This window comes from Schistosoma mansoni, assembly GCF_000237925.1.
Source record: "Schistosoma mansoni, WGS project CABG00000000 data, supercontig 0013, strain Puerto Rico, whole genome shotgun sequence".
Lineage (NCBI taxonomy): Eukaryota > Metazoa > Platyhelminthes > Trematoda > Strigeidida > Schistosomatidae > Schistosoma > Schistosoma mansoni.
Window position 1 is genome coordinate 941422 of NW_017386025.1, and position 25313 is coordinate 966734.

General features: G+C 31.8%; 1 protein-coding gene across 1 annotated transcript in view; it reads right to left on the reverse strand.

Annotated features, from left to right (window-relative positions):
* Positions 1-1674: 1674 nt before the first annotated feature.
* The window catches only part of Smp_198740 (ubiquitin-specific peptidase 24 (C19 family)), a gene marked incomplete at both ends in the record, with an annotated part of 49310 nt that continues 25671 nt past the window's right edge, over positions 1675-25313 (reverse strand). The window contains 11 exons of the mRNA XM_018790844.1: positions 1675-1857; positions 5518-5721; positions 6897-7076; positions 8106-8906; positions 10588-10954; positions 11072-11112; positions 11738-11955; positions 14988-15372; positions 21223-21486; positions 22348-22920; positions 24830-25027. Coding sequence (XP_018645862.1) covers positions 1675-1857; positions 5518-5721; positions 6897-7076; positions 8106-8906; positions 10588-10954; positions 11072-11112; positions 11738-11955; positions 14988-15372; positions 21223-21486; positions 22348-22920; positions 24830-25027 — 3414 coding nt within the window. The remainder of the gene's footprint in view (positions 1858-5517; positions 5722-6896; positions 7077-8105; positions 8907-10587; positions 10955-11071; positions 11113-11737; positions 11956-14987; positions 15373-21222; positions 21487-22347; positions 22921-24829; positions 25028-25313) is intronic.

The following is a 25313-nucleotide window of genomic DNA, read 5'->3' on the forward strand; positions in this document are numbered from 1 at the left end:
TTCAACTATGATAAATACTAAATCTCCACAAAACCCCTTCTATAATTAATATAATTATATGCTCACTAATGACTTCGAGAAGTATATCTAGGAGCTCTAGTGAGAAGCAGTGACCAGTGGAGTTCAAAACCACGTCTGTTGTGAGATAGGAACTCACTGAAGACAATTGGTGAATAGTTGCTCAACTTCGTGGATCAGTTGAAGTTAGACATTAACACCGTTGGATGCCAGCTCAGTGGTCTATCGGTTAAGGGCTTCGGCTCGAGACTGGTGGGTCCTGGGTTCGAATCTCGCTCGCGAGAGCGGGTTCGTGGATGCGCACTGCTGAGGAGTCCCATAATAGGACGAAACGGCCGTCCAGTGTTTCCAGGTTTTCCATGGTGGTCCAGCTTCAATTGACTCACGCTTTCAACTATTATTCTTTTATTACATCACATGTCCAATGTGAAATAAAACATGGAGAATATACTATCAGAAGTAACTGTTGTTGTATTCTTGCATAAACGAAGTTCGCATAAGCTGTACAATAGTTTTTGCTATAGTTGTTTACTGTCTATGTGTTATATCCCGTGGTGAATTATGAATGATAACTTTTGAGGACTATTTATCGACCAATGTAGTATGTATATTTCCTATCGTAGTTTTATTAGTTTTATTTTTACCTTTGACTGTTATCACACGATTCTTGAGTTGTCATCAGTTTATTGATTACTTTCCCCCTATTCACAGCCACATTTGGCTAAATCTTGTACGATGTGGTCTGTTTGATTGGTATATAAACCCAGTATGTTTGTGAATAATGATTCATATTGCAGAGGTTGTTATTGGTGTTCTGGACTTAACAGGCTGGGTTAGGCAGAAAGCAGGACCGAATAGTACTTAAGACTGCTCATACGGCTTTTGTGTATCATTGCTCCGATCAATAAATTCACTCCTCTCTGATTGGCGTTCATGTATTAACAGGGCATACACGCATTCACGCACACATTATAACACTATGGCATTTTTTTAGCGAACAGGCTTATTAAATTTAATTAATCCTACTAAACGTAGATTTGTTGTGAATGTGTAAAATTCTTGTTAGTTGAACTTATAAAGTGTATTGAATATTTTGCTCGAACTCGAATTCATGTCATTTATTATTTATTATAAAATGATATTCTTATACTTTAACTGACTAGTTAACCTTTAAGTTCACAAAATTAGAAAGTAATTGTGTCTGATTTCATGTACTGAATGATATTTGGGTTTCAAACTCAATAGTGGTCAGTCTCATATCTAGGGTCTCAAAGTGTCTACAGGAAAAGTTGAAAACCAAGAAAATGGTAGAAACCCTAAATATTTTAAAAACTCAATCCAAAACCTACAAGTCAGTTAGTGTGTGAAAATTTGAAAATACTGTGAACACATATGAATCAAATATAGTGAGAACATAAATAGTAGAGAAAGGGACATTAATGGTTTATTGATTTACACACACATGTACTAACAACGAGGAGTGGATAGATTGAATAACTCATCACTAAACGGAATTGGTTCGACTATGTGATGAAAGTTAACAAAACGACTAGTTTTACGTGAACTAAAAGAGCGAAATTTAAAACATTTTGACCAATATAAAAACAGCAATAATAATAGTAATATGGAAATATTTAAAAGTCTATGAAATATTTTTTATTGAAAGATAATTACTTTTAACTCATCATCTAATTGATCAATTAAGGCCTGAAAGAAGTCAAATGCATCTTGTTGTTCATATGGATTCACTTCAATGTCGGTTGACCATGGTCGAAAACTTTTCCAAAACCCAACTGGGTCATAATATTGTATTTGAGATTCAAGTAAATGACCGAATAACTAGAAGATTAGAAATAAAAGAATAATAAACTGACGACAATATAATTGATATTTGTAGTGAACGAAAACACAAGTGGGACAACCAAGTGTACTATAAAACATTAAAAAATATCTTGGTAAAATCTGTGAACCATATGGTAAATACTTCCTTAGCAAAATATACATCAATTGTCTCAGACTTTATTGTTCCCTTTCTGTCCTCGTTCTGTTCTCTTCGATTTCCCCAACCTTCTGCCACCAGGCATTCCACTTTTGACTGGTGATACATACTATCTATATCTGTCGATATCACTAGCATACACCATATATATATATATATATATATATATATATAATATTGGTTATCTCAATTTTCCCGTTGACGTTTAGGAATGCAGTTGATCGGTCTCTTTTGGGATATAAGTGGATACGTTTGGAAAGAACGGTACTAAGTCCAAGCCCAGTGTTTACCACCAACTCTGGGATCCAGGCGCACCCAGTTGATGATTCCCAAATTGGACGAAACACTCATTCTGAATTACGCTATTGCTACCATCCGTATATACTTAAAACAATTGAATGTTATATCAGTTTAAGAGATTTAAGGAGATTATTGAGTTTTCATGTTAACATCACGGATTGACCCTTAGTTAGACAACCATTGAAAACTAAGAAGCACTAGATGGTTATTTCGTACAAGTGTGCAATTCCTTGATAGTACACACTCATAATCCACCGATGGTCAACTTCCATCAACTAGCGATGTTGCGCAACCATTTTTCAGTATATATATATATATATATATATATATAAATTCACCTCCGATGTATAATTCCGTTCACATAAATAATAAATAAAGATATAAATATTGTCATTTGAAGAAAGAGAAGATATAGTAATCAAAAATGAACAAATTGTCCAGTCATATCTTGTATTCAGCATCTTTAGGGAAGAGATGAAATAGAATTTATAATATCGGCCTGAGGATATACATTCAAGTATATAAAGAGTTACTTGTTAACATGCGATAAATTAACATGAGCGGTGAACTTCAAAATACACGAATGTTGGAAATTCCTCTCTTAATGTTCAAATTAATAACTTGATGTCGGTAAATAGAAGTCTTCCGTGACATAACTTTTCAATAAGATAACTTCCTCATTTAAACAATGGGAAAAGACAATGTAACTATGTCAAATAACTGCCAATTTTAACTTTGGAAGTAAAATTTTAAAATTTATATAGCGTCATTTAAAATTTCTTCTCTTATGATTATAAATCGAATCGACTGTTTGAAGTTATACATATTCACTAAAATATATATATATACCTCAATATTTAACCGATGTTTGTTTACTGAGCGAATGAAGTAAATTTAGGCTTAACGTTAAATAAATTTTAATGTTATACAATACATTTTAGCAATCTAACAAACAATGATTGTGTTAAATTATATAGTGATAATGTTATAACTTCCAGATAAACTATTATTTAGCATATTTCATGATTAAGTTAATAAGTTACAGAAACCATTTTATGACAATGTCCAAATAAGGTGTTGTATCCCGAAAAGAATTGTGAATGGTAACTTTTGAGGGCTATTTATGGACCAATGTAATATGTATATTTCCTATTGTATAATTGTTAAGTAACTTAACTATTCGTATTCGTGTTCCTCTTATTATAAGCTTCATTTTGACCTATAGACTATTATTATACGTTTTACCATTCTTGAGTTATCCCCAGTCTATTGATTACTGTTCCCCCTACTCACAGCCACATTTGGCTAAATCTTGTACAAATGTTATTTTCTATTTTATGGTACGATGTGGTCTGTTTGGTTGGTATATAAACCCAGTATGTTTGTGAATAATGATTCATATTGCAGAGGTTGTTATTGGTGTTCTGGACTTAACTGGTTGGGCTAGACAGAAAGCAGGACCGAGTACTGCTCAAGACTGCTCATACGATTTTGTGTATCATTGGGCGATCAATAAATCCACTGCTCTCCAATCGGGCGGTCATATCACGTTCATATATCAAATAGGGCACATGCACGCACGAACACGTTATAACATAAGGTGAACTGGTGTTTAATTTGTGTTATTTAAATAAATATTCTTTTGAAAAATAATCATTAGCTTTTGAGTTTATAGTTCTTCCAATAATAGAGACACTAAAAAGATCATAGGCTCTTCAGGAAGATGATTATTGAATTGACAGGGTGATGATAAAATATAACAGCATTTTATCAGTACAGATTAGATAAATATCTTCATAGTTCATCTACATGTCATCTCCATAAGAATATAAAAAGGGTCTATTAACTTTCACTGTTGTAAGCTCAGTGTTATTGTTAACTGACCAATGATATTTACACTACTATCATATTATGAATTATTTTTCAACTGAAAATAACAGTTAAAAAGCTACATACAATGATCGACTAACTATTCGCAGCACCGTTGGAATTATTAAACAAAGATAAAGTCTGTTTCAAGCAAAACTTTAAGAAGAATTAAACATGGATTGTAAGTGAGGAATCGTCTTTAAAAGCAAATCATTACTGCAATGATAATTTTCAATTTTAATTTCATCGACATGAAGGCTGAAATGAATATGTTGATTGGACGGACTGTAATTTCTACTTCAGTAAGCATTTACCTAAACATCTATAATATCTTTCACTATTTTTTCCCTATAAATTCAGTAAGTAACTTATAATATTGTTTAGACAAGTGAAATAGAACAAATTATTATCATACAAAAAATGATAGTCGTTGATAATTCAGAAATACCTAACCTACACGTACATACAAATCCAGTAAATAAAATATCCTTTAAGTATTAAGAACATAATTACTTATTTTAATTACATTTTTCACAGTGATTATATACAACAAAACGAATACATTAACTATTACTTTTCCACCCTCGACACATAAATATTTAGAGAATTCTGATCACTACTTCTTTTTTGCACGGACTTTCCTTAAAAAATATAAAATTTGATCTTTTCTTTCTTATTAATACTCTTGTCATACACTCTGTACGCTATAGAGATTACGATTACAATGTGTAAAGTAATGTACATTTTCACTGAAAGGTATTAATGTTGACATGTATGTCTACGTATCTAGATATCTTAATATGGCGTAATACTACATCGGATGATGTAAAAAAGTGAAGAGGATTAAGATACTAACAATTTTAACTGACTCTTCATGTACAATAATCCTGTTTTAGTTTAATCACAAATATTCAAGGATAGAAAATTGTCATCGATTATTTAATGATAAAAATCAATCTTTAGCAGATTATCTTACAATCTGTATGTTATTACTTATCCTAACCATTTTGGATAAAAATGTTATTATATATTAATCATGGTGTTACTTTAGCATAAAGTTGTTTGTACTCTAAATGAAACATTAAAACAAAAAACATTATGTAAAGAAATCGCAGATATACATCCAACTGACGATGAGTCCTAGATAAGACTAAATGTTTGTCTTGGACTTCATTGCTAGCTACCATCCATCTCTGATTAAATTATTTGTGACTTAATGATGTTATAGAAACTAATCAATTATAGTCTTAGGCATTAATGGGAAGATTCAAAAAACCAAAATAAACGAAGAAATTGTTTTTCTTTGAAAATACTCTACATTTTAAACTGACTTGTTGAGTTTGAAATAGAATATTTTTCTCATCGATATCATCAGTATCGGTAATAGCTAATAATGTTTCCGGTACACCCGGTTGCATAAATAATTGTTGTAGAACTGAATTCATATAACATGTTGCACCACCATTACGTAAACCAACAAATCCACATTTTGCACGTCCAGCTACAATGGGTTGGACATCCCAATGAACACCAGCCTATAATAATATGTGCAAATAAATGAAGAATATTAAACTATTAAAATCCAATGGAGAGAAATATATAATAAAATAATAAGTCAAAATTAACACAGACTCATGTATATCAACAAATTGATGATGGCTTGCAAGGAAATTTGACAAGGTAACATTGTCATTTGAATAAGCAAGGAAATGCATAAATCTTTGATTTCAAATCTCACTATTCATAAACATCTAATAACAAGAGACAATATAAAAGCACTGACAGAAAGAGTTCATAATAGAAATAAAGGTTCTATAAATGTATTTTCACAAATAATCCATCAATCGACAAAACAGAAATTCACAAGTTCAGTAGTAATTAATACATAGATTGGTATCCTAATTTACAACTTTCATTGACTGGTAAGATCCATATGCGACAAATGCTTCAACCGGTTAACATTGACAAATAAATAAACATAATAAACATATGCAATATTGAACTTCGATCCATATTTATAACTTGATATTTAGCTTTTGTAATATCCTTGAATAAGCTTTTAAACTTTTCATACTATTTCATGATCAAAAATTCAATAAGAGTGATACATTTTTGTATATTTATTTGTTTGATTATTTTAGTTACTGTATTCAATAAATTATTTTGATTTATTGATAAAAATATTAAAAATTATTGTTGTAATCGTATACATAAATGGAATCGTATGAATTCACAAGGGCAATCACTGGGATGACAACTATTCTCTGAAGCACTCTTCTCTTGGCTTATGTGTCGATGGACACTTGACATTTATTCATGACTCATTCAGTTAACTTATCAATGAATTAAGTAAAATGTCTGTTTAAAACAATTAAGAATTGATACAAAAGACAGACTTTAGCTAGTAGTGTGATCCAGGAAAAGCGTTTTGACTAATTTTGAACTCGGCTAGATGGACCTGAATTTCAATCTTATTGTTCACTCCAGGAGTCGAACCCAGTATCTTTTGCTCTGAATATAGACTAGGTGTTCATATCATTATTAGTAAGGGTTTGAATGATTCATTGTTATTACAGAAGACTGAAATTCGATTAATCTTTGATTATATAAATGCGATGTACATTAGATATACAATACCAAATAATGATTGATCGAAATTCAGTCCTTAATATCAATAACAATAGGGTGCTTAATACTATTATCAACTTACTTTTCCTATTACATTTGGTATTATATTAATATTATGTTGTTTATGAAGCAATTCTTCCCTAGTAGATTTGAATGAACTATGATCAAATACTACGTCAGATGATGTTTCAATTGAGCCAATCTCTGAACCAATCTGATCTGACTTATGTGAATGATGTAATAGAATTAGTAAATTAACGACCTAGTAAAAATGATGAAAAAAATTAAAATCTTGAAAAAGAAAAGATCGAACGTCAGAGATTAAATGAAAAATCACAAACTGACATAGAATTTTGAAAAAAATATTATTCAGATCAATCGAGAATATTACAAAGGGTAACTTATTCAGTAGAAAAATACCAAGTGATCTATTGTAAGACAGTTTGTCGGGATATTCTAAAGTAAGCATAAGATTTCGGTTGTGTTTATGACTTTTGATTATTTGGTATGTTCAATCAGCCAGTTGTTCCGATAGTCAAAGATTTTTCTAGTGATAAATTGGTACATTTGTTAAATAAACGTTCATTTCACAAAAGTTAGATAGTTTTATGGTCAAGACGTAGTTATCACCAACTTCAAGTGAGAGATTATTTTGCTGTGGTAAGAGAACGACAAATAGTTTCTTCAATTTCGAAATAATATTTCATCATTACAGTTACGTAATAAACGACCTAAACAGAGAAACTACTTATTGATGCGGACAAAACAAAAGCAAACGGTTATTTTGCTTCTTAAGTTATCTTAAATAGAGTGTATACAAAACCATTATTAGATAATTTACAGCCAGTTTTCTGACCAGAGGTAATTTCTGTTAAAGAACCTGCTCAAAATTAGTCATTTTGAATGACGATGGCCACCAGCATTAAATAAAACAATCCACTTTTATAATGTTTTTACAATACATCTAATGGACTTTAATAAAACAAGTTACTTGTTTTTTTTATAAAAAAACATGGTTTATTGAGTATAAAGTAATTCAACCAAAATACTGACTTTTTCAACATACTAATGATACCCATTGATTAAAAAGAGATATTCCTTATCTACGATTATCGGTCATACCACCTGGATACACTCTGCATATAATTTGGAAGATTAAACAGCAAGCTCTTTTTATCGAAGACGAGATAACACATGATTGCATTTAGTTACAATACTTTTAATAGCATAAATTGGGTCCCAAGTTAGTGGTTTATTTTTTACAGTATAACAAATAAGACTATATAAACACCGTATATACTGATAATGAAAACAACCATTTGAAAAACATCAAAGTAGTACTCACCTTTTCTAAACTTTTACAATCTATGCGACATATAAAACACAAAAATGACAGTGATACTTCTTTAGTCATAGGTCGGAGGCTTTTAAAAACATCAAATTGTGGAAGGTTACAGTTTTTAAATAAAATCGATAAACTTCTTCGTAAACATTCACGTTTAGACAATTGTCCATTTGATGAAGCATATAGTAATAAATCTTTAGCATTCTGATCTGAAAGTAAATATCTAGCTGCTGGGAATAAACATTCTACAATAAGATAATAAATAAAATCTCTTGCTATTTGTATACAATCAACTGATAATTTTAACGCGACAGATGAGTGAATAGGTATCCTGTTTTCTGTAAATTCTTTATTTAACATTGTCTGTGGATTAGTTTCTTCATTTTTCATATTAATTACAAGTATATCTGGATTTTTCATTGCTTTTAATAACTGTATCGGTGGTAATAAATGATTAATGTTAGTGATAAATCCATTTTCTAAATAATTCAGTTTATTATTATTATTACGGTTATTTAATCTAGATGCTGCTTTATCTATAATTGGTGTTAAACCCCCACTGGGTAACAGATGATGATTCAATGTACATTGACAATGACTAGTGACACATGCTATTGATTGAGCACAAATTAAACGAATTGAATTCAAATGACCAGCTAGTAAACAATCATTGAGTATTTGATTTTCATAGTATTGCATTTTTTTATCATCAAAATCCACCATTCTTTTAAACCATAATAAATCATTCTACAAAAAATGTATATTGTTAGAAGAAAGTAAGTATTCGAAAGAAAGAAAAAGTTACGTTACTTACAAAATGATAACAATTTACTGAGAAATGTAAAACAAAACAAAAACAGTTTACAAAACTAGATTCTTTTTACAATTCTAACTACTAGATTTATTTACAATCCAACATTGAGAGACACAAATGTGGTGTTCGTTTAGCTTCTAACAATAAAGCGTCTTCATTCATTAAACTTCTGTGCAGTCATAGTGGCCTCCAATTCTTCAGTAATTAAGATATAAATATGTGAACATTATTGGTTAAACGGTAAGCATCTTTCATGAATTGAATTAATCGCATTTCAAAATAGGTGGAAAATAATTACCAAATTCATAAGGAACAATTACGCATCTCCTACATTGACCATTTAATAATGAATAGTGAAAATTACAAACTAATTAAAATTTACTCTGGTTACACGTCAAAAATAATTTTATTTATAAATACCTTAAATAAAATACGGAGAGTTGTTTTGTGGTCGCAAAACATTTTATATTTTTATTTAAGGTACGTCTAACAGACAGATTAGAAGCGATAACCATCTGAATGTTTGTGACTTAAATGATTCTTTTCTACGTCATTCATCTGACGTCATGCTCTCTATATCCACAGGTTCGAAGAATAATTGTGTTTCTAGTTTCACTGAAAATGATATCCGAAGATGTCTCCAGTAACTTAATTTATCCCAATGTTTAGGACCTGATGGTATCCATTCACGAATATCTTTAACAGATCCTTCTCAACTAATGTCATACTGAAAATGTGGAGAAAGATAAAGATAATCCCTATACCTAGGAAAGTATCAGGTGATAAAAATGTGAAACTTAGACCCATAGTAATAACTTCACCTTTCCTCAAAATAGTGGAAAAATTATTGATACTCCCACTTCAACCTGCAATAAAAGAGCACAGTGACCCTTATCAGTTTGCTTACAAATGCAAAAAAAGCACTTTGTGATGAACAGATTGTTAGAGTTAACCTAGTAAATAACCTATATTCTTAAGCATGTCTCAAATTTGATAATTCATACAGAATCAGATTTTTTAACCCTTTTTTCACTTTTTTTTTTGTTTTTTTTTGGTAAGGAAAAAACTTGCTGAAAATACCTCGTGCTGAGAATTCTATATTGCACTAGAATATAATATTGAATAAAGCCATCAATGATAATAATAATAATAATAATAATAGTAATAATTATCAGAAGGGGTTTTGTGGACGAAACGGCCGTCCAGTGCTTCCAGGTTTTCCATGGTGGTCTAGCCTCAATCGACTCACGCTTTCAACTATGAGATTAGTAATAATAATAACTTAATATAATAAAGTTCTGTCATATACAAAAAAAAAGTTGAAACAAACAGTTTTAAAAAGTCAAAAGCACCATATACTTTTATGTAATTGTGATAAATATTGCTTCTGTAAGAATCACCTTAATCAGACAAACATTTCTTGGAATTATTTAACGATCGTTAACGAATTTATTTAACTTTATCATAAATATAAAGTACTAATTCACACTACAGAAGTCAATTGTTCAACAACTGTACAATGTTTCTTTATATTCACACACAAAATCAATGTTTTATCATGGCAATATTTGTTTAACAAAAAACGCAGCCTACAATCAATTAAATAAAGCTTACTTGAAGAATAGTGATATGATCAGTATTGAAATTCGTTTTAAGAATTTGAGGAGGTGTTTGACCAAGTAAAAAGCCACGTACACGAAAATATTCTGCACATTGACTAATTAAAATATTTACTGCCGGTAATGACATAATGTCCAGTTTCACATCAAAAAATGGTAACGATGTATCAAGTATGGTTTTAAGAATCAGATCTAATATTTCAGGATGACGAATATAACCGTGAAGTGAACAAATCGAAGAATAAGATGTATGTGAAGCAGATGATGAACTATTTCTGGTATAGCAAGTAGGACCAGTGAAAAGAAAAGGTGATACAAGAATGAACAACTGTTCCAATTGACGAGCCATTTCATTTCTTATTCTAAAATGAATTAGCAAAATAAAGAAACGATCATATCCATGTCCATATATACGCATAGTGCTGCATTTTATATGTATATTCTTACTAATCAACCGAAGTATCAAAAGCTCAACATACAAAACAAATAGTAAACTTGATATTGTCTTGAGTTCGATTGACTGATAAAAAGAAACAACAGTTGACTAGTAGTAACCAAATAATTTGAACGCAGAATGAAACAAGATTCAAGGAGAAAATAAAATAACAACAGGCTGTTAAGGTTGAGGGGTCAAATAGAAGAATGACATCATTTCGTGTTTAGTTGAATATTTCATTGACTAGTGTTTACAAGCAGTTATCATCTGGAAAACTAAAATGAAAAAGGTCAATCTTAATAGTTTGAAACTTCTTAATCATCCACTTTTAACAATCATTCCAAAAGTTGTACAGTACAATTATATGAGCTTTTCTCATTAAATATTGATAAAAAAATTTCGTAAATTAACAGTAATTTGAATTTTTGTTTCTTTTAAATTACCTTGTAGATGATGAATACACCAATAGTTGTATAAATTTACTCTCCAAATTCGTTGACTTCAATAAGGCATCAACAAATATACATGGATAGGCTATGATGCATTGAAAATATAATCGTATACATTGTACACTAATCTAAAATAAAATAGAAATGAAGAAATTAAAATAAAAAGAAATGAGGAGAAATATGCGGGCAGTTAAAATAGGTTCGTTAAAAGGTAAATTTATCCAATATACGTATGTATGTATAATATATGATTAGCTTACTTCGACATCTTGAAATAGAATTTTTCGTCCAAAATAAGAGATTTCTTCAATTACACCAGCAATACCTGATTTACTATCAACATGTGGTAAAACCATATACGATTTATTCGTAGATGAATGGTAAAAACTATTGAATAGTTCTTGTGATTGTTGTTTTGGAAATGTATTATTAGAATGAAGTAATTCCGTATCGATACCAGAACCGATTAATGCAGTATCTAATAAATTATTCAATAGATTATATGCTAATACAGGAGTTATTTGATATACAACTGAATCAGATGGTATAGTATACATTGGTTCAGACATTTTATTTTGATTGTAAGGATCATGAACTAAAAAGAAGAAAACAACAGATAAATTATTTTCATAGTTGAAACCATGAGTCAATTGAAGCTAGACCATCATAGAAAACCTGGAAGCACTGGAAGAATAAGATATTTATGTAATAACACATAAAATTGTTTTTAAAGGAATATTTACATCTAATCTTTTGTGAAAAGTGTAGAAGTTTAGTTAGATAGTGATAAGTGGGGACAAAAGGGCAATTTCATATTTCTTTTTCTCTAAAATTAGGGTGATATTTCATAATTTTTATTTACAATGTAATAGTTTGACATTGTATTTATCCTCAACGTAACATTTTCTTGAATGGACTATTAGTCCATTTCCAATGTGACAATGATTTTATTCGAAGTATAATATTTTAGTCAATACGACATTGTAATTCTGTTTTTCAGTGTATCATTATTTTAGATGAATATGTTTTGTAATAATTAAATGTGAATATTGTTCACTATGACAGGGATGAACTTTAGTTCAGTGTGACAGTTACATTCATTGTATTATTCTGTGTGAACTTTGTACATGTTTTACAGTTATCCCGGATATCTTTTCATTTATATGATGTTTATTAACTAATTATCAATTGTGTGTAAAATGAGTGTAAATGAGTGTATTTGTTTCAACATCGTCATATTTTGGAGAGTCAATAAATCTTCAATTGTATTTCTATTTGTATTCTCTTTTAGCGTTGTGGGAATTGCGATGATTCCCATTTCTAAGCGTAATCAGTAAGACCACAGATACTGCTGTCATACTAAATAATTTTTAGAGACACCAGTAAAAGAACACTAATTAACATCTTTAGCTGTACTGCCGCTGTCCATATTTTGTAAAAAATTATGGTATTTTTTCTCAAGGTACAATTACGTGTCGGTGGAGAGCAACTATTATTTAGGACATTTGAACTGTTTAAATTTATAATGTGAATCCTCAACCATAAATCCTGAATAAATTTATTTCAGGATAAAATTAAATAGGATATGAATAACAAGATTTACAGAATAAAATGAATAATTCTGTTTTGATACTTCTTATCATCGAATTAATATGTTAGACATTGTGGCGAGACTAAACTACATGGACTACCTTCGAACGAATCTTAAATGACCTTGAGAAATATTAGCCAATCAGAAGACAGTCAGTGTACAGTAAAAATTTATTATACAAAACCAAAGAATTAAAGTGGATACACTTCTTTTACACGAGTCAAAAACTTCTCAAGGTCAGATATAGGTTCAGAAGTTCTCAAACCATAGTGCATACGGTACAGGAACACATCCATATGGCTCCATAGTAGTCGACCTCTGAAACCATGATAAAGTCTCAAAAATTCTATTAGCCTAGACCACACAGCTTAAATGTTGTTGGTATATTGGTATGGTTTAGGGTTTAAGGTTAGAGTTAAGGTTTAGGGTTAAGGATGGGACTATATATTATGGACGACCTTTGAGCGACGCTAGAGTGACGCTGAGTGTCAACATAATAACTAAGACTAAATGAGGGTTATAAACCTGTGTGAAGAATTCAAATTATGATTTACAGCTCATGGTTAAGGTTAGGAATTATACTTAAGGTTTTCATCACGAACTGACATCAGCTATAATGCCAAAACTCTATTTATACAAATGGATAATTGAATTTCGCGCCGAAATCTTATGATCACTTCTCTTGTAGACGCTGAATTATCACGTCTTCTCTAAAATCCGTTGTAAACCGACCGTATGCAAGCATCAGGTACCGAACTTAGTGCCGTGACTTGAAAACCCGCGAATTTTGGTGATTGGCTCGTCCATATAGTTTAGTCTCGCCGACATTGTTATAACATGTGAGTGCGTACGTGCCCTGTTAATATATGAACGTTATAAGACCGCCAATCAGAGAGCCGCGAATTATCGATTGGAACAATGATACACAAAAGCCGTATGAGCAGTCTTGAGCACTACTCGGTCCTGCTTTCTGCTTAACCCAGCCTGTTAAGTCCAGAACACCAATAACAACCTCTGCAATATGAATCATTATTCACAAACATACTGGGTTTATATACCAACCAAACAGACCACATCGTACCATAAAATAGAAAATAACATCTGTACAAGATTTAGCCAAATGTGGCTGTGAATAGGGGGAACAGTAATCAATAGACTGGGGATAACTCAAGATGTCGCGCATAATGTTCTTTTTATTATGATTTTCAGTTACATTTCTAACATCCATTTCAATTTCACAGACTAAAGTATATCAAAGCTTTAATTTACCGCTTGCATAACTCCTCATGATATTTCAGGCAGTTTATAGTTGATAATGACCCATGAAAAAGAGTGAATTCGTTTAATTTTATAAATTCTATTGCGTTTACTTTTTGTTGAGATCATGAACCGATCAATATTAGACCATCAATGAAAACCTTGAAGCACTGACATGATCTGATGACAAGACCTCTTTTTATTCTTTAACAATCAAACATTAGAACAGTTAACGCTAAGTGGTTGGAAATAAAATTGACGAGCATCTGTGACATATATCCTATTAGATCCAGTTGAAGGAGATTCATTATTTCATTAATTTCTCTACTACATATATCGATTATTATTTGCTTAACATTGAGATTGATGACACAACTGTTTCATCATACGCTTATCTTCACTAAACAAAACAGGTTGTGAAAAGCAATGAATTTAGTTTAATTCGCATTAAAGACAGTTCCGAATAACAGAAGCTGTAATAAATAGGTAAATTACTCCGTAATTATCTGCCAATTAATGCATGTGAGAGCCAGAAATAAAACCCAGTATATGAATTGAAAATATGTGAAACCAAGTTAGAGAATGGTTATAAGTTGAATGCCTTAAATATAAAGTAATCTTTCGCTGATATCAACCAATGGAAAAAAAATACTAATTCTTACCAGTTGTTGTAAATCCATCGTTATTCACTAGAGTAATTGGATTTAATAAGGAAGCTAGCAACTGCAAGCACAAATGTCTCACTTCACGCCTCCACCAATTAGCATTATCTTTTGCTGTATTCTGTGAAATATTAGATGCTAAATATTCATGTTCATTAGTAATGAATTGACGATGAATATTATTGGATCGCAGTACAAATGGAAAAGCGGAAATATGCTTTTTGACAGAATTCGTAGACTTATAAGGTGATTCAACAGATAATGGAATTAAATTTCGCTCAAGTAATTGAACTAATGCTTCAAGATATTCAATAAGTGGAGCGTCAGCTACTAGATTTAAATCTTTTGGAACTAAAAAGTGAAAATTAACAATATAAATTAATAACTATTCAAATAAATATGAGTAAACTATTCAAATTATGAATATGTTGATAATTGGATATGTTGTTTAACTTGTATATATGATTACAAAATCAACAAGTCTAATTTTTTTGTACTGACCAATAAACAAAAACCAATTGTTAGTAATTAAACGGATGAGTTTGACTTTTTTAATGACTAAATCCAATAAACCATAGGTACACAGAAGGAGAAAAAAAGAAGTCATAAGTCACACACAAATTTTTTAGTCGTGTAGTAATTTGGATGATTTCTGTTTTGAAATATACAAGAATCCCAATTATAGTTCTATACTGACAAATATCTATATGCTACCGAGATTTTAACAAGCAACACAGATAAGAAATAACTCCACCTGCAGCTCTCCTAGGGTTATTACCGGTCACAAGGTTGGGTAAAGGAGGAGGGTCAGATATGGGATCACCGACCCCATCCCTAAAAAACAACTTTGTTAAAAAAACCTGACCATTTTATCTACGCCCTCCGAGTTAAAGCATCTTTATTCAGAAGAACTGTGACGACTCATCATGAAAGCCAAAATTCTTCGGAAGTGACGAGGTCGATATCTCCTCTAACAAACAGGGCAACAATTTTTATAGGTACATGGATTGTCTGGACAATGTGAGAGACCAGAAGGACTAATCAAACAGCTACAAAAATGAGGAGATACAACTTGAAAGTGCTTAGAATAAGTGAAACTCATTGGATCCAAGCTGGACAGAAAACGATAGATTAGGCAGAGATGCTGCTGTACTCCGATCACAAAGAAGAAAATGCTGCACACAATCACTCAGGGAGTTGCTCTGATACTGTTCAAAGAAGCACTAAATGCACTTATTGGATGAGAATCTCATGAATCCAGTATCATCAAAGCATCCTTCAAAACAAGGAAGGAGGAAATCACAATGAATGTTATCCAATGTTATGTACACACCAATGATAGCAGAGATGACGATGAAAATCAGTGTTGTGAGAGTTTGCAATCGCTCGTACAGAAGTGTTCGAGAAAGGACCTGAACATCCTGATGAGAGACCTAAACGCCGAATTCAGAATGGACAACACCGGATATGAAGACATCATAGGACGACATGGACTGACTAGGAAAAAATAACGAGAATGGTAACAGATTTGCAAAATGGTCATAGGTGGCACAATATTTCCCACAAACGTATACACAAAGCTGAAATTAAGAAAGCACTGAACAACTGGGGAAACAGCATTACAAATGTTCAACACAGCCTCCCTTCGAGATAACGACAAACTCAACGAATTCAAGATAACTCTCAACAACAGGTTGCAAGCCTTACAGGATCTACTCAAAGAAGAATAAACTACTATGAAGAACAACTGGAACGGGAAAAAAGAAGCATTAACTTCAACGTGTCAGGAGGTTCTGGTCTCAAGAAAATCATCACTAGGAATGGATCTCCATCGAAACCCTGGATAAAATTGGAGATAGGAAGAACAACAAGAGTCGAGAAAGTCAAGACACAAGTTGAATACATAGAAGCAAACAACCAAATGAAGAAGAGCATTGGAGCTGACAAGCAGAAATATATGGAAGAACTAGCGATGATGGTGGAAAGAGCTGCAAGAGAAGGAAATATGAAACAACTATGTGATACAACGAAGAAACTGACATGGAAATATAATAAACCAAAGAGACCGGTCAAGGACAAAGAACGCAGGCCAATCACTGAAACTCTAGAACAGAGGAACAGGTGGGTAGAATACTTCGAGAAACTGTTGAATAGACCAGCCTCATTGAATCCACCGGACATCGAAGTGGCATCTACAGACCTTCCTATATCTGTCACTCCACCAACGATCGAAGAAATGAGGATGGCCATCAGAAAAATCAAGAGCGGGGAAAAGTAGCAGGACCTGATAATATACCAGCTGAAGCATTGAAATAAGACAGAAGTAACTGAGAAAATCCTCCACATTGTATTCACTACGATTTAGGAGAAAGAATAAGTGTCGACAAACTGGAAAGAAGGATATCTCATTAAGATGTTAAAGAAAAGAGATCTGAGCAAATGTGAGAACTATAGAGACACAACACTGTTGTCAGTACCAGGAAAGGTTTTCAACACAGTGTTGCTCAACCGGATGAAAGACGCAGCAGACGCCCAATTTCGAGATCAACAGGCTGGATTTCTCAAGGAATTGTCGCGAACAGACCTAATCGCTATACCACGAATCATCGTGGAACAATCAGTTGAGTGGAACTCTTCACTTTGAGAAGGCGTTTGACAGTGTGGACAGGAGAACATCATGGAAACTTCTTCGACACTGCGGAGTTCCTGGGAAGATCGCCAATATCACACGGAATTCATACGACGGACTACACTGCAAAGTCGTGCATAGAGAACAGCTGACAGATGCATTTCCAGTAACGACCGGAGTCAGACAAGGCTATCTACTCTCCCCCTTCCTCTTTCTTCTGTTGGCTGACTGGATTATGAAGACCTCTACACCTGAGGGGGAGCACGGAATACAATGGACAACTCAGAATCAATTAGACGATTTAGTTTTTTCAGATGACCTAGTCCTCCTATCCCATACACACCAACAAATGCAGATGGAGACAACTAATGTAGCACCAGCCTCTGGATAAGTAGGCCTCAACATACACAAGGATAAAAGCAAGATACTGAAATGCAATGCGGAGAACACCAACTCAATCACACTTGATGGAGAAGCTCTAGAACAGGTACAAGCTTTCACGTAGCTGGTCAGCAGTATCATTGACGAACAAGGAGGATCTAATGCAGACGTAAAGGCGAGGATTGGTCAAACAACGGCTGCATTCCTACAATTGAAGAACATATGAATCTCAAGCACAACTGTCAACCAATATCAAAGTCAGAATCTTCAATACGAACTTCAAGACAGTTTTACTGTATGGAGTTGAAACTTGGAGAACTACTATAACCGCCACCAAATTAGTACGTGTTTTTTATAAACAATTGTCTGCGCATGATACATCATATCCGCAACCGGACACAACCAGCAACAGCTTACTGTGGGAGAGAACAAACCAGCTTCCATTTGAAGAGGAAATTAGGAAAATACAATGGAAGTGGATAGGATATACACTGTGGAAATCATCAAACTGCATTATGAAGTAAGCGCTAAATTGGAATCCTAAAGGGAAACAGAAAAGATGAAAACCAAATAATGTAATGGACTGGAGATTGGAAGCAGACATCGAAATTCTGAATAGTAATTGGAAATAACTGTAAAAAAGAGTCCAGGACCAATTTGTTTGGGAAATCCTGGTCGGGGGCCTATGCTCTACGATGAGGGGTAACAGGCATAAGTAAATAAGTAGGCAGCAGAAACAAGAAAGGCAGATTAAGTCAGTTTGTATTTAATTCCTTTTAGTATTGATTGTTTGAATATCAACTCTGTGATGCATGTACATCCAGCCGACGAGTCCTATATAGGATGAAACGCGCGTCCTGGATTTTACTGCTAACCACCATTTATCTCTGCTTATAATTTCAGTTTTTATTTGTCCATAAAACTATAATTTGGGACTTTTAGTAGTTATCTTACTATTGAAGAGTACATTTTTTAATCCATCATTTAGAAGTTCTTAAATGACAAACTGAGCAGCAGAAAAACTATATCTAAATAGTAAACGAGATTTATATTAAACTAACCATGTTCAGCTATTTTTATCCGCCAGTTAAAGATGGATTTTCAATTGATCCTGTTTGCTAACATTTCTACTAGTTTATCTAAGGCAATATTGGCACTCGTAGGTGCTAAAATAATATTATGAATTCAAGTTCTATGAAAAACGAATTTCCTTTAAAGTAGCGGATTAAATTAGATCCTATGCTACAATAAATGTGCATAAAAATACACTTCATTTACAATCAAAAAAAGTTATTCATCAGCCACGAAAACCTTTCTACATTGTCATAGGGTTCTCACTTGACCATATTAATTGCACTAGCAAAAAAAATAAAATACTATAAACTCAAAGCGAAATAGTTTCTTATTGTTCCATGTCATTCGTATTAACCTTAAAAAGACTATAATTTACGGAGATATCCATTTAAGTTGCAATGTTTGAGAATTTTGACAATCAATATTAAAAACTGAACCACATGAAAACTCAGGAAAAATAATTGATTGATATTTAGTAGCTTAATCATTGTGAAAACTTAGCTATATTCAACATAACTAATGATATCTGGTGAGCAGCTTATAGATGAGTTCCAAAAATGTTATTATGAAATCAACAAATGTACGGTTCGAGTGAATGTTTTTAAAGATGTTGTGTTTACTGAGCTTGAAAATTTTCACTGTCATCCGAGACATCATTAACTCTAACCTCAACTTGAATTCAGTACTTTCGAACTATTTTACAGGTTCTAGTTTAATTCTTTCTATTATCTTTACGCAGGAAGGTTTGATTTTAAGGCTTTTCTTTTGCGTTTTAGATAAAATTCTTAGCACCAACTTTGCATAAAATTGAAATGATCCCACAAGTATCAAGTAAGCCTGTTCTGAGGATGTTGTCCAGAATTACAACAAACGTTTCGTAATTAAACTATTCGGCTCACTATACTCTTTTTCTCCTTTACAGTACAGTATCAAATAAAAGAAAAGCTATAAAACTGGACTTTTTCGTTGAATAAAACAAATCCTTAAAAAATTATGAATGAAACGAAAATCATGTACACCATTCGAATAACAACAATTTCGAGTATTTTCTTACAAAAAACTTCTGTATAGAGGAAATGATCAATCTACCTCCAACAGAAAACAACCTCTAAAGTCAAATGGCCTGAAAGATATTCTACTAGTAACTCATATGTTACATAAAAACTTTCACCTTTTATAGTTTAAGTACAACAAAACTCATTCCTCCATCAATAATAATTTCATCTATCTATCTATCTAAAAATAAAGTCGAAACGTACCATCTTTGTGAGACTTTCCCTTGAAAGAGAAAATATCATTTGAAGGTGTAAAAGAAGTAAGCTTTTTAGGACGACGACGACGACGACGATGTGGGGAAATTTCTGGGGAAGAAGGTGCTGAAGTTGAATTTATTACTTGTGAATTTTTATTTATTGCATCAACAGACAGAAACCAATTAGATTTACAATCACTATTTATAGGTGATGTACGAGAATGAGATCTTCTACCATTTGAATTTGATCTAAGATTATTGTCTACTGTAAGATATTCCGATTCTTTGTGAGTTCTTGAAATAACGGACATTGGAAGAGGTTGAGATATTAGGTAAGTTGAAGACGGTGGTGAGAGCAAACATCCTGGAGAGATTTCCCACCATGGACTTGTGTCCAAAGGAATCAACGCGGAACTTAACAGCTGAAAGTGAGAAAAAATAATTCTTAACAATCAACTATTAGCTTAGTATGAACCTGGTAACTAATATTTCACGTAACAATACTTTGTTTCTTCAAAGTCTCTTTATATGTTTATTTATGTTTTTTTACATCACAAACATTTTGATATTCAACATTCTTGAAATATGTTTCTTCGATTCTCAGTCTTCCTTCCGGATATTTGTGAAAACATCTAGCCAACTGATATATATATATATATATATATATATATATATATATATATATATATATATGATAGAAAAATGTTTAGCTGCTTAAACGATTCAATGCGTCACTTCTTATCGCGTAATTAAGTGGGAATTAAATGATGTGTCTGGAATTAGATTACATCACTAAGACTATTATTATTATTATTATTATTATTATTATTATTATTATTATTATATTATAATAATGATGATAATAATGTAAGAATCAACTGAAAAAAAACTATACTTACTTGTAATTTATATAAAACACGATAAGGTGAGGCATTAAGAAGCATATGTGGATTGCATACTAAACTATATTGTAGATATGTACCATTACCATTTCGTCCATGACGAATTGATTTATACGTTGGTAAACAGGCTAATAATAATCGTACAGGATGAAGAAAACTAAACGTTGAAGGAAATTGTGTTTCACCAATTGATAAATTTGATGACGACGATGGTAAGTGGACCTTTTTATTACGACTATTTGATTGTATCAAGAATGATGACTTAAGATAAACAAGTTCTGATTCAGCTAATTCAAATAATAGTTCATAAACTGCTGAATCATTTGATAAACAAACACTAGGTAGAATAATATTAACATTAATTGAAGGAATTGTTTGATTAGAATTATTTAAATCCGTTGATGAATCAGTTAAAATTTGATTATTATTATTTAAACTGAGTACAGATGTACCATTAGTGATAAGATGATTTACTTGTAATGTAGATGATGTTTCTAGACGTTTACGAAAATTACTTAAAAAACTAGAAGATTCATCATTTGATAAACAATATTTTTTAGAAATTAATGTGGAATTATTGAAACATTCATTTGTCAATTCTAAATTGGATGAATACGAGCCAGATAATGAAAATGAACTATTATAAGGTGAATTATTGGATGAACCTTGAATTGGAACAACAGCAGAAGAAGAAACAGCGCTTATGTTACTAACACGATTACGTACACGACTGTTAGATTCTGTATAAAGTCGAACAATCAACTGACGATCAATCTAAGAAAAGAAATTTTAAAAAATAAACTATATACATATTTAAGTAAAAATTTTGAAATAGCTTTCATCTACTTAAAGATTGACAAAGGGGCTAAAGCCTAGGTATTATAATTGGTAATACTGAACATCAAGTCATATCTATTTCAAATCAACAATCATTTCAGAAGTATGATAAATGTTGTATGCTTGTATTCAAACATTAACACTTAATTATTCTTAAGTAAAACTAAGGTTCACACAACTTTGAACTGTATTGAATTAGCTATATCGTCACAAAATATTCAATCGATTAAAATGAAATATAGTTACGCTGTACAGTACGAAAGTCTAACAAAAAATATGACTTACTTGAAAGCCAAGTTCACCAATAGGTTTACGATTTAACACAGTATCTAGAAGCTCATAGGAATTATCTTTACTAACTGATCTCACTTCATTCCGTTGACCAGGTGCATCATGTGAAAGTATAGTCTTTTTGATTGGCTGATTCGACTCACGTAAAATGGAAATTTTCGGTCGTGTTTCTTTCTGAAGAGACAAAGTAGCCATTGTCCATGGTGAAGATTTACCAATGTCCTGTTGATTATTTGATTTAGATTGACAAGTAAATAAATATGCAGTCGACAAAAAGTTAGCCCTCTCCCTAATTGAACTAAGAGGTTCATTTGAATGTGCTAACAATGTTATAGGTTCATGATTTTTAGAATATTGTGAATTGTTAGTGGATACATTAAAAGAACATGATGATAATTTGTTCGTAACCTGATTTCCAATTATTGGCATAGGATTAGTTAAAGATATGACTGGTTGGCCTTGTTTAAAAGTTTCAATATTCAGGAGTAAATGCATATCCCAACCTCGATAAGTACAACCATGAGGTTTCCAATTTGGATACTGAGCACGAGAACCAAACATTTCATCCTATTTTTTTAATAAATAAAACGAGGGATCTTATATCAATCTAGCATAAATGAAATGATATATTTATTTAGAGAGGATTTAACTACATATACAAGCCCGTACTTTACAATAACATAACTTATTTATTATAAAGTAAATTGAGAACATTGGCAAACAACTGACAATTATTTAATACTGACATTAAAATTACGTACTCAAGAATTTCAAGCTTCAATTCAGCAACACAAAACATAAGTTGATATTGAAATCATGCTTCAGTAAAGTGCTAATTAATAAATTATAGTATTTACAAACTTCGAAGGTTTACTAGCATGATGTGAGTGAATGCTTAAAAACAGTAAACTTATAAGAAGTTTGCGAATAATTCATAAATCGTTGTTTAGGTAACTGTCAATTTAACAAACTCATTGACAGTCAAGCTTACTGAACAATCCAAAAGTCACAGACGATTGAGCATTAAATAGTTAGTTTGATTCAAAAACGCCAGAAAATAATTTATTGACTTTTAGGTCGTGATATTACGAAAAAGAATAAATAATCCATACATCTGATGTTTGAATATTCACTAAGTTTAATAGAGAGTAGTTATTGTTACTAAAGATGTCACGCTGTTAGCACGTATCAAAGTAACGAGAATATTTAAAACTTTACAAGTTAAGGCTAGAACGTTTTGAGTCACAAAAATGTTCCTTCTTTATACAACATACACCACAACCCATCAGTGTGGTTTGACAAACAATTTGGTATAAGAATAAGATTTTGACAAATCTAATATCTAGATGAAAGTACAATTTATGGAAGCGTTACGTTCAGTGATTATCCAATTTAGCTCCAGGTATACAAACTTCCTATAGGCTGACTTCGAGATGGTATGTGATCACATGTACTTGATATATTTTGACTCTACTAGCCTATTAGAAAGGTAATAATGTTGTTCCCCATATGAAATCAGTGGCACAGAGAGCAAATGTGAAATTTCATAAAACATGATGAAGAAGAGAGGGAGATAGATAAAATAGTGACAATGAGTAAATATTACTAATAAAGTGTAGTTAATAGATGGTTTTTTGAATGATCCTACATTTCAATTATATTTTCTGGAAAATATCTAAAAACAGAAAGGAATTAAATTCATTTAGTATTGTTTGTTTGAATCTTCCCATTGATGTGTTAGGACTGTAACTGGTCAGTCTCTAATTGGCATATGTGCATACTGTGCATATTGCCTCGATATAGCCTTAATTCACAAATAGAACGAAACGCGCATCCTGGATTCCACTGCTAGCCACTATCCATCTTTGCTTAGAAAGGAATTAGTTTCAACGCAAGATAGCAAGGCTTAAACAATCATGACCTAGGTTCTAGTGATAACAATAAGGTAATTAAAAAGTCTTAAAAATGTCATCTTTTTCATTAAGCTACTTACCTGCAACAACAAATGGTGATAATGGAAGGCAAAACATGTATTTGTTTACGGTTTATTCTATTCACTTCCTTCTTAGTATAAATGTAAATTAATTTCTATTATGAAACACGTACATCTTGTCACATAACAATGCAATCAGCAATATAATTTCTTACGTATGCAAAATTTAAGCAATCATATATAAATAACAGTTGTTTCGCCTTTTATTGCTTTCTTACCAACAATTTAGTTATGAAAAAATACTCAACAAACACACCTAATTAATTAGCGTAATACTTGGAATGACAAACTTAGACAAACCAAGGATAGCAACCTCAAAAGTTATTGTAGCTGATAACTGATAATATGTTTAAATTATTGAATACATGTATGCTGAAGGTAAATTTTTAAGTGGACAGAAGTTATAATTTCAATATATGCCTCAGCATAATTACTATACTATAGAAGTGTTTAACAGACAAACTTAACAAGTGATACACTTACCTCAACTGATTGAATATATGCATAAACTAAACCTAATAAACGACGTATAGCCAATTTAGCTGCAGTACGAGTACAATGTTTTGCTTTAGACGCAGGACCAAGTCCTAGCATCAATGAAGCTAATAATTCGCCAGTCTCTGCCAAAACTGATGTGATTCCATATTCAGTGATTAAACCGCGACCTAAAGCGTAATTAGTCTGTGATAATAAACAAAATGGTAGTGAGAAGGCAGAAGATAACTGCGAAGGCAAGTAATAAAAACAATTTAAACTGAAAGGTTCTTCGTCAAATCGAGTTCTTCCTTAGAAATATATTTGTTTCAGATAATGATAGTCTAAAAAACAAACAGTAGCTTATTAGCATTTTATAGATGTTTGGTATTATGCTAGTACTATACTAAACTTATTTACATATTCCTTTATGGTATAGATATGAATGACTACTCAGTCTTTTAACCTAGAGAGTGCCCAAATGTTCACAATA